We start from the raw sequence: 11,733 nt of genomic DNA, 5'->3' as shown, positions 1-11,733 counted from the left end.
TCAACGTCACGCTAACTTTTCGTGATGTCATCCAACAATGGCGTATTGAGGAGCACATTTACTGAATAGAGTCATCGTGCCGTCTAACAGTGTTTTCCATTTCAAAGTTTACCAGTAGTTCTAAGTGAGTTTATTTCATCATGTGTCATACTTGCGTTAATATGCTTAAATGTGAGGCATTCTCTTTACTCACTCACATTCAATGTAATATTCATGTCACAAAAGTAAACCGGCGGCTGGACAAAATTTTAGATGGTCGAACCTGAATGCGTCATCTGATTTCTGCTTCGCACATAACCGTGTTATTTTGTTCAATTTTTGTTTTGTGTCGTTCTGCTTCTTGTTTTTTTGTTTTGTTTCGCTCTGGTATGCCGGGCACAAGTTTAGCAAAAGGACTCGCCGCCCGTCCCGGCCCTCCTCCCATCCTCCTCCTCTGCCGTCAAAGGTGACGAAACAGCGAGCTCCAGGCAGAGCCAAAACGTTTTGGCTACCCAGTGAAATCGTAAAGGCACATATAAATGCCACTGATGGTGGGACAGTGCAAGCGCATAATGCGCAGAAAGTCAGTGACAGTTCATGCATACACGTTGGATCACATCATAAATGAAGACACGCATATGTCTGACCTGTGTAGTTTCCACCCATAAGGTAGATATCATTGATATTCGTCATGAACTCCTGGTCCATGCGTGCAGCCAAGGCGATATTTGTTAGTGGTCCCAGTGCCACGACCGTCAGCTCCCCTGGAAACGAGATTTGACGCACTGGTGAAACATTAGAATTATGAGGAGATATAGGAGATGGAATAAAATGATAGGAGGAGATGAAACACAAGACATATACAAACCAACAGACGCTTGAAGCTGATATTGTGTACAACCCTAAGTATATCAGGACGGCCTGTACTTGCTAGTAGAAGTCAGCTCCAGCGATCATTGTGTCGTCTGGGTGCACACCATAGCGCAAAGGTAACCTTTGCTCGTCCAGTGTTGCAATTTCCGGCAATTGTTTTGCTCTTATTTCTATGCTGGTGCTCAGAACGAGCCTGTTCAACTTCCACTCCATTTTGAGACCAACCTCTATAGATCAAGAGCAGAAACAACAAATTCGTATCGGGTTAGACAACGCGTATGAATTTCAAAGTTTATCTTATGAGCTGCACTGCTTTTGTGCGAGGGTCTCTGAAAATCTGGCAGCATCTGCAGCGGCTTCCTGCGCAGGGACCACCGCTGACCGTGGTCAGGGGAGGACTGCCGCCCGCTGCGCGTGACAAGCCCACGGCCCTGACAACAGCTGCGCGCGACAAGCCCACGGCCCTGACAACAGCTGCGTGCGCCAGAGGGCGGCCCTGACAACAGCTGCGTGCGCCAGAGGGCGGCCCTGTCATGCGGCCCTCACTCCGCGCCTGTTGGTCAGGCCGCCGCGGCCACCGGAGGGAGCCGACGTGCTGCCACCTGCCGGCCGCCAGCTGACCTGCGCCGGCGCGCCGCGTTATTGTTGGCGCCAGGCGCGGATCCAGGATGCTCCTCGGGGAGGTTTTTCCGAAAGGGCCGCTGGACTGAACACATAATATTATATATATATATATATATATATATATATAAATGTATACATATACATATGATAGATACAGGTATAGATGAATACTCATAATATACTCAATACTACCCACTACTTAATTGATAGTGGAGTAGTACAGCGTCAAAAAGGTGACCACCTTCCAGCTCTAAAACTTACAAAAATGTGAAAACGAATCGTCGAAACATGTCATGACACATAGACAAACACTTATCTTTTTTCTATTTCCCTGCGGACTCGATTGGCGGTGGTGGTCGGGGGCAGGCGGTTCCGCGACACTAGGAGGTCCTGCGTGCCACCGACAATCGGATAGCGGACATTAAGGACGCTCGCCGCTGCCGTCCGGGTGGCATGCTGGCAAACAGCGGTACGTGGGGTGAACATGGGTCGGACCGCCAACGAAGCCCGCGAGTCTTCAAGGGGCCTGCACACAGCAAGGTTGGCACAGTGGGTGCCTAGATCACTCATTTACGCCACGGCAATCCAGGACGTTGCCAGTCGACGGTGCCATGGAGTCTCCCTGACGAGCGCCAGTGATGATCCTGGTCATGACTCACGTCCCCCTCGCGCTCTGTTTACGTAACACACCGCAGCCGCGCCACAGACCGGGAGGCAGTACAGCACATGGGAGGGGCGTGGGACTGGATAAGCTTACGGATTTGGGGCGTGAGGTGGTGACGTATCTCATACAGAGAACAGCACTTCTTGACAGCATTCAGTACGTTCTTCTCCTAGGAAATAGTAGAGCTAATGGCCGCCCCCAGCATCTTCACAGACGGAGAGCGGGCTGTTTTTTGTCCAGCAACGGTAAGCTTAAATGATAAGGGTGTTTAGGGACTGTAGAGTACCGAAAAGGAGAGACATTGCTTTAGTGGAATTCATGTTGGGCAGTTGGATGTGAAGTAGGATCACTGGGATGGTTTCCTCGTGCCGGGATTTCTAAAGGTGATGATGCGACAAGAAAGCTGGTGATAATGATCAAATAATTGGTCGGGATGAGAGCAGTCCAGCAGTTAGATACCGTCGGCGTGGAATGTCAGACGTCCGCGACGGATGCAGGCTGGCATGTCAAGCGCGGTGGTCCTGGGAGGGATAAGACCGATTAGGGACATCGGAGGAGTGCCGTGAGTCAGGAGAAGGAAGAGACAACCGCCTCTTACCACCTACCGCCAAACGGCAAGACAGGTTGTTTGAAGCACCTAGGATCGATGTCATACCAATGCTTCCAGACGAACGCCTTGGTCGACACTATCGAAGATACGACTCAGATCAATTAAGGTGACGGCGACGGTGGGACCAACGCCGACTCCACGAACCCCCCCCCCCCCCCCCACCCACACACACGCACTCACCGCCACAGCTTAGTAGTGTGGTAAATGTAATGTGGTACCTGACATTACTAGCGATACCATGAGAACCGGAGTTGTGATGAGGAAGGACAGAGGCCACATTCCAGAAGGCAGGAAAAACACAAGAGACATCAGATATGTTGATGGCATAGAGCAAGTGGCTTCTTAGAACAAGGAGACATTTAAGTAACGTATACAGCGGCACACCGCCTCGTCCTTTCACCCTGGATGATGACAGCCCACTCGTAGCAATCGAAAATTTAAGCAAAGTAGTGTGATGCTGCCTTAGACTGGCAGCAGTCACGGCACTCCAGGTGGCAGGGCCAAGGGTGTCGCTGCCATTTCGGCAGCGATACATGGGCTGACGAAAACCAAATACCATGCTATGGACAGGTCCACCTCGGCGCCACTCCTCCCTTCGTGGGCTGGAAAGCGAAGTTATCACTGCTTCACAAGAATCCGGCATGGCCTGTGAGCAGGGTATCGGAAATATATCAAGCTTCGACGTCGCAGAGGGGCCTTGCCGCGGCTTCAAAGACGCCGGTAGGCCGGGAGTTGGGTTTCGGCCCGGGTTGTTGGTTTCGGCAGGACAGAAATGTTTATGTTATTGACCACTGCAAACGACGACGAGGGTTATAGCTCTTAAGGGACGCTGCACGTCGACCGCACTCCACCACTACGTGCATGATTTTTGTCACTTTCCGATCCATTTTCGCCTCCCGGTATACCGAGCCCCAGTCGGCCTGCAGAAGATGGAGACAGAGTGCGTCCCAGCTGACCTTGCGTCCATGGACGTGCGGCGAAAGGCGTCTCTCGACAGCGAGAGATCGACGGAATGGTCCACAAACAACGATGATCAGGTAATATGCAATGGCTTCAGACAACACATGGACAGATGACGCCAAGTTAGGCATATTGGTGACGCCATGACGCCATTATGACGCCAAGTTAGGTGACGATGTGACCGGAAATAGTCTTGGTGGGGTCCAAATGTGGTGGCGTCTTAATGAGTTATAACCGACTGAGGTCCTTAACCAAATAGCTGTGGTGACGCGGACCAAACCCGTCCGCACATAAACGGTCAGTGCTCATGTCACACAGACAGAAGATTGGAGTACAAACACACCTGGTCATTTAAGTTACCCAGACCCCCGTCGCAAGTTGGAAGAAGGAGACAAAGCACACCCTATTCCAAAGTTGGAGCCAGAGGGATCTCTTTTTCTCTTTCTCTCTCTCCTCCTCTCCTCTCACTCTCACTCTCCTTCTCGCTCTCTCCTACTGTTCTCTATCGCTATAAAGCATGACTTGCAAAGGCGAGTTTTATCAATAAAGGCAACGCTTGCTTCACAATGTTGTTTAACAAGTACCATCCAGCATACTCAAGATCAATTAATACCAGAACAAAGAATTCCAGCTGTTGCAGCTAAAAATTCCAACTAGTGTACCTATATGTCTGAACATCATTGGGATCACGACGAAATATGGCAAAAATATGAAAGTGTTTGTTACAACTTACGGCATGGAGTGCCTTCCATTGTCAAACTCTGATCCAAAGATGTGAGGCTCGTTCTATCATTGTCAGTCTTTGTCTTCCTGAGCAATATTCTTGCTATTGTTGGAGTAGAAGAGCAGCCTATAGTCGCCTTGTAGCTTATTTATTTAGCCCATCATATTGCGCATTTGAAAGCTTACAGTCCATGTCGCACGGGTCCCGCTGTTTAGTCTGGACCCTATCTTCGAGAGCCATACCGTCAGCAGGCAACGACAGATCACTGGGCAGGAAAAGCCAAGTGCACGTAGGCCGGGAGGAGCGCAGGTTCCAGTGAATCTCTCCAACCGTGCGTCACCAGCGCACAGGCGGCGCGATATATCCACATTCCTGTCAGCGTAAGGGACCGTGTGACCCGTACCTAAGCGCGCCCCACCTGACTTGCGTACGCCTGGCACCCTCCGACGTCAGCGTATGACGTCACCTGACCAAGTCTGACCTTTGTGCTCGCTGGCGAGGCGAGAGAGTGCCGTCACGGCATGCTCCGGCCGCTGTTTGACTGCGGGCAGCGGCTCCTCGAAGCGGGCGTTACCGAGCCCGTTCTCCCCGTGGTATTGGTAAGGAGGGTCATCTGTTCCACTCAGCAGGAAGCAGTGAGCGCCAGCATACACAGGCACCTGCAGGGCAGCAGGCACCTGAGCATTAGCATTCACAGGGACCCACAAGGCAATGGGACCTAGAGCACCAGCATAACACAAAGACCCACAGGACAATGAGAACCTTGAGCACCAGTATACACAGGGATCACGGGACAACAGGCACATGAGCACCAGCATAGACAAGGATCCACAGGACAATGGGACCATGAGCACCAATATACACAAGGACCCGCAGGACAACAGGCGCCTAAGCACCGGTATACACAAGGGCCCACAGGACATTAGGCCCCTGAGCACCAGCGTGCACAAGGACCCACAGGACAATGGGACCATGAGCGCCAACATTGCGAGACAGTAGGCACCTGAGCACAAACATTGTGAGACAACACACGCCTGAGTACCAGCATTGCGAGACAATAGGCACCTGAGCAACAGCGTATGCAGCATATTTGCACAAACGCTGTACAGTGCACATGCATCATGGCATGCGAAGCAAACGAGCCAAACGGACGTGCAAACGCGCCTGCAAACGAGGGATCAGTAAGGCAGGATGCATCGGGGGTGCCAACGTACGCCAGGATATGTCAAGCAGCCGCGGCATTTGAGCCCCAGCTTACACGCGGACCAGAAAACCAGGATATACCTCAGTTCCGATCGTGTGTCCATAGAACCAGGTTGACAAGGTGAAAGACACCGTCTAATCGACAGTAAATTTAGAGGACGCCAACAAGCATCTGTTGACGCGAGATCATTAGTGCAAGCCACAAAGACTGCTTTATATGTGAACAACTTGTTTACAAACACTTTGCGAGGCTATGCGATTCATTTAAGGTATTTCATTTTTGCTAACTTCATTGCCGTTCGCTAAGAGCCGTCGTTGAGAGTATGGCGCTGCACACCATCATCAGCTTCAGCTGTACACACCTACTCACCGCCTGCCCCTGGTGTCACCCTCCTGCACTATACACACCCACTCACCGCCTGCCTCTGGTGTCGTCTTCCTGCGCTCACACACCTATTGCGTTCACACACCTACCCTCTTGCGTTGTACACACCTACTCACCGCACGACCCTGGTGTCGTCCCCCTGCTCCGTACACACCTACTCACCACCTGCCCCTGGTGCTGTCCCCCTGCTCTGTACATACCAACTCACCACCTGCCCCTGGTGTCGCCCCCCTGCTCTGTACACATCTACTCACCGCCTGCCCCTGGTGTCGTCTTCCTGCGCTCACACACCTACTGCGTTCACACACCTACCCTCCTGCGTTGTACACACCTACTCACCGCCCGCCCCTGGTGTCGTCCCCCTGCTCTGTACACACCTACTCACCGCCTGCCCCTGGTGCTGTCCCCCTGCTCTGTACATACCAACTCACCGCCTGCCCCTGGTGTCGCCCCCCTGCTCTGTACACATCTACTCACCGCCTGCCCCTGGTGTCGTCCCCCCTGCTCTGTACACACCTACTCACCGCCTGCCCCTGGTGTCGCCCCCTGCGCTGTACACACCTACTCACCGCCCACCCCTCGTGTCGTCCCCTGCTCTGTACATACCTACTCATCGCCCACCCCTGGTGTTGTGCCCCTGCTCTGTACACACCTACTCACCGCCCACCCCTGGTGTCGTCCCCCTGCTCTGTACACACCTACTCATCGCCTGCCCCTGGTGTCGCCTCCCTGCTCTGTACACACCTACTCACCGCCCACCCCTCGTGTCGTCCCCCTGCTCTGTACATACCTACTCATCGCCCACCCCTCGTGTTGTCCCCCTGCTCTGTACACACCTACTCACTGCCTGCCCCTGGTGTCGTCCCCCTGCTCTGTACACATGATGTACATGCACCTGCCCATCGACAGCCTCTGGTGTCGTCCTCCTGCGTTGCACACACCTGCTCATCGACAACCCCTGCTGTCGTCTCTTGCCCGGCCTACTCACGTCCAGACGGCCGTATGTGGCGAGCAGGCGGCGTGTATTGCGCGTGGCGTTCTTGACGCTGGTGTTGCCGGCCACGGTGGTGATTCCCAGTACGCGCAGCTCGCCACGCCGCTCGGCCGACAGCAGCATGCCGATAGCTTGAGCGTCGTCGACGCCCAGGTCCGTATCCACGACGACGAAACGCGCCGACGACGGCGCGCTTGCGCCCTCTGCATACACACACACGCATACATATAAGCGTCAACTACTGCGTTTGTTGAGTAGGCAGGAGCTTGCGCGCGCGCGCGCGCACGCACACACACACACACACACACACACACACACACACACACACACACACACACACACACACACACACACACACACACACACACACACACACACACACACACACACACACACACACACACACACACACGCATTCACGCATTCACGCGCGCACGCACACACGCACGCACACACGCACACACAATCTATCTATCTACTATCTATCTATCTATCTGTCTATATATCTATATATATTATATATTATATATACCTATATATATATATATATATATATATACATATATATATATATACACATATATATATATATATGCATAACTTCTCACTTCTAACTTCAACTTCCAACGTCACCAGGGGTGAAAAGCATGTTATGAACAAAACTGCGTTTCCTTAGATATCATTCGGTTCGTCATTGCACGGTAAGTCCAAAAATTCAGCCTTTAGTAGCATGCAATGCATGAAATGTGTTTTATCGTCATCTAGAAGACAGCATTCTCGCTCCACACCCTGTGTGAATACTGTTTTATTCCCATCTAGAAGAACAGGAGCTTAGAGGCGTATGTCGCAATACGGCCCGCAAAACGCCACATTACCATAGCTTCACTCCTTGTGACTCATGCCATGCTCTACAGAATCATTACTGCGTCACGATTCCAGTGATGATGTAAAACCGCCAGCGTCCAATGTTACAGCTCGGAAATAAGTCACGTCACGTCAGACCAGTCATGAGAAGGACAGACAGTACACTGCAACTCGTTCAAAAGCCCAGTAACAGTGTTTTACATTTCAAAGATAATAAAGGCACATATTATGTGTCACATGTTTCAGAAATGTCACTGCTAAGGAAATAACAGTGACATTTCTTAACGTAGCGTTTGGATGGAATTATGGTAGCAGGGGCCTCTCTTGGCAATGTCAGTTGCGTGAGCCCAAGAAATGCCATAGCAAACCAATACTTATAAATAAGCTCTTTTGGTCATATCTGATGCTTGCCCCCTACATCTTCAATGTGAATCATTCCTCTTAAATTGCTTAACCGACGACCAAAAACTTTCACCACTCGGTTATAACACACTTGGTAATAATCTAACACCACAAAAATGTGCCGATCACCCGGGGTGGTTGAGTTACGTGACCTAACATGACATTAGACTGCGACGTCGACGTCTGCTTACACCTGGAGACGTTTCTATCAAAGGGATTGTCCCACCTTCTGGGCATACTTCAAAAATATATTCTAGTGAAGCCTCAGGACCACTTACATCCAATAATAGCATTGGGTGGTGCAATAACAGCACCGTCAGGACATAATAGAGGTATCAATTTTGCTTAATTTCGAGCCCGAAGTACATAACCATCATGACACGCTACGATCGTTACCTCACGACAACCGCGTGCGTACCTCCACTGGTGCGTATAAAAGAACATTTGTGATTGGCCCAACAGGCGGCAAGAGCCTGTCACCTAGAACCGCACTGGTTGACGTTAAAACCAGTGCGTCAATATGGACCACTCGCGATGCCGGAGAGCGCCTCGAAAACACCCACCGTGGTGAGCGCCATAGGGAAGAAATCAAACCCCACTGTCGCGTTTCGTTGATTTGCGGGAATCCCACCATTTTGGCAATCAGTGTGTTACAAACATTACAGAGTGCGCACGTTAGAAAAAGGAGGGAAAATTAAATGCATTATTTTTGCAGTGGTGAGCAGGTAGTCAAATGAAATTTCTCCAGCAGGAGTGGAGTTTCACCACCACGAGGAGTTCCTCCTACTTCAAATAGAAATGCTGAACTTAGAAGGATTTCGAGAATGCTGGTATCATTGATCAAATCGCATGCGTCCGATCTAACAATATGTGAAAAGTACAAAAAGTGGGATGCTCTCTTTAATATCCAACTGTTCCTTTCTTACTATTTTCACTTTTTTGAACAGAATATCGTGTTTTATCCATTTATGAGGGTCACTGGAGGGATGCCGGCTCGCTGGCCTAGCCGCTCTCAGTACATCGCCACCCAGCGACCGTGTCAGACAATGCCACGATGTGCGTCACGAGGGTCCAGTAGCGCAGTGGTTAGGCCGCGCGTCCAGAAACTATGAGATTTGATTCCGACGAAGCACGATCTTTCCGCCAGGGTGAGAGATACTGAACAGCACATGCCTTTAACCGCTGAGTGCGTTGCACAGCCCCAATGACGACGGGTTCATTGACCTATAAGTGACAATGGCTGTCACTAGGTCACAACTCATCCGATTTGAGACGCAGATAAAATATAAGCCAGCACGGATGTCGATTACATTGCCAGCGTGCGTTAACGTGCGCCGAAAGCTCCTCACCTTTGACGTCTGTGACGTGAGGTTCTGGGTTCGACATGAAGCGTGCTGGAACGTCACCGGCTGGTCAGCGTCACGATAACCCTAAAGCAGCACGCGCAGAGCTCAATCCGACACGGCCCGTCACGCGGCAGTGACCGAGCGCAGAGTGACGGGATAAGCGCAGGCAGACGGGGCGGCTCGAAGGTTGTATATGCTTTGTAAACGGGTGCATGTCGCCGGCGAGGAGGGGCCTGTCCGCCCGGTCAGCCCGCGAGGAGGGGCCTATTGGCCCGAGCAGGGGCGGTTCCAGGCGCTTCATTTCGGAGAGTACAACTAGTGCCAAACGACGCAATTTTCGCCGAGTTGGACGACTACCTGAAATGAGACGATACGCTAGCAAACCTCTTCGGAGATTTAGGTTATGCCATCTTTGCCCCACGCTTTCAAGTCCTCCGCATAGTTCAGTCGGCACGGCTTTTTGGTGGATGAAACTCTCCTGAATCGTCTCAATCAAGGGTATCGCCGTCTTCCATCGTCTATCGTGTCGCATCCCTCCCCGTATCAAGTCTCGTCCCAACCCTGGAACTCTTCAGTCTGCCTTCCTACCGCCTTTTTCATAGAAGAGAATGCGACGCACATCGCCACACACGCCTTTATGGGACACCAGCGAGCGCAGAGGACATGTTATCGCTCAGCGGCCATAGCGCAAAACAGGGTGCAACGCTCCCTCCACGCGTGAGAGCTGAGCGCGCGAACAGGGGAGGGGTTGGGTGGGCCAGAGCCGACGCATTTGTTTAACTTCAGTATTAACCTCATGGCGATGCATGGAAAGAATGTGCCTTGAAAATGGATGGTTCGTCCCCTTCCATGAAGATGCACATACGCGGCTTTCACCTCGAACCTGCGGCTGTGTTCCAGACTCTTGACAGTGAATGCTTTAGACTGCAACATTTCTGGAAACGGTACCTGTTTTCCATTCGCTTCTTTAAATATCACACATGTTTTTTAAATTTTTTTGTAAAATAAAAAAACAGCCGCATACATTTTATGCCCGTTCGAGCACCACCTCCCGCCTGAGCAGCTGTCTCAGCGCGCCTCTGACACCAAGGACGGATCATCCGGCGAGCCAGGAGCGGTCTCAGGCAGAGCGAGAACTTGAGCCTGGAGTTAGTCGCAGTCTGTCGAGCACTCATTCCCACCTATAGCTCTCGTTTGCATTCATTCCTTAATACGTACCAGAAGTCAAGTTTTGATACTTGGTACAGGAATTGATACTAAGTATCAAGTCCTATAGTGTCAATACTTGATGCAAGTATTGATATTTGATACCTGACTTGATACTAAGTATCAAGTCTTGAAATATCAATACTTGATGCAAATCTTGATACTTGATGCGCAACTGCCGGCCTGTGCGGCCTTACTTGGCTGCAGAGACTGCCTGTTCGAGGGGCCAGAGGACCGGCAGTTGGAAGAGGCAATAATTATATGAACCATCACCTGAAACTTGAAGTGCCTCGGTCAGCTTGGTCTTCCTCCGCCAGTGACGGCGGAAGCGGGCCCTCCGGCCCCGCCTCCATCGGCCGAACTGCCTTGGCCGGCGTCGACCTTTGTTCGTTTGTTCGTCGGCCTAAGTTCGTCCTTGGCCGCCGCCCAGGTCAGAGCTCGCGACCCTCGCGACCCTCGCCGACCGGGTCCCTAAACAGCCGTGTCAGGCCGAGTGCCAGTCCGTTTCGAAGCCTCTAAGTGTGACCGCTCGTGAGAAGTAGCGGGTCGCACGAGTGACAGGCGAGTAGACATTTGGTTAAGGGTGACAGTAGGGAGGAACGGAGGATAAGGGCAGATGAGAAAATGAGTGCTCTGAATGAGGAGTCACTGAAGCGAGCCCTTCTTGCCTGCTTCAACCACAAGTGAAGTGCGCAACACTCTGCGAGATATATTCAAGGAGGAGTTCGAATCTCGCGATAAAGAAGTAAAGGAGCTCAAGAACCAAGTGAGTGAGCAACAAGAAATCATCCGAACCCAGTCACAGGCAATTGACGATATTGGGCAGTACTCCAGACGGAACTGCTTCAATTTCAACTGCGCGGCTGAAACCGCAAACAAGATGCCGGTGCGCCTGGCCA

The 11,733-nt window shown here is 51.5% G+C and overlaps 1 protein-coding gene across 2 annotated transcripts in view; it reads right to left on the bottom strand.

The window, feature by feature from the left end:
- Positions 1–343: 343 nt before the first annotated feature.
- Positions 344–11,733, bottom strand: part of LOC119108857 (putative uridine nucleosidase 2) — a 29,346-nt gene continuing 17,956 nt past the window's right edge. Inside the window, exons 1-4 of one of the 2 annotated variants that reach the window (XM_037232398.1) lie at positions 9,632–10,170; positions 7,011–7,219; positions 4,916–5,093; positions 344–743 (exon numbers count right to left, since the gene is read on the bottom strand). In XM_037232398.1, coding sequence (XP_037088293.1) covers positions 598–743; positions 4,916–5,093; positions 7,011–7,219; positions 9,632–9,668 — 570 coding nt within the window. In that variant the 5' untranslated portion in view covers positions 9,669–10,170 and the 3' untranslated portion in view covers positions 344–597. Of the gene's footprint in view, positions 744–4,915; positions 5,094–7,010; positions 7,220–9,631; positions 10,171–11,733 lie in introns of those variants that run through there. The other variant, XM_037232399.1, reaches the window with a different exon arrangement.

This window comes from Pollicipes pollicipes, unplaced genomic scaffold (assembly GCF_011947565.3).
Source record: "Pollicipes pollicipes isolate AB1234 unplaced genomic scaffold, Ppol_2.1 Scaffold_6909;HRSCAF=8186_pilon_pilon_pilon, whole genome shotgun sequence".
NCBI classification, from domain to species: domain Eukaryota; kingdom Metazoa; phylum Arthropoda; class Thecostraca; order Pollicipedomorpha; family Pollicipedidae; genus Pollicipes; species Pollicipes pollicipes.
This window is presented reverse-complemented; position numbering and strand designations above follow the sequence as displayed.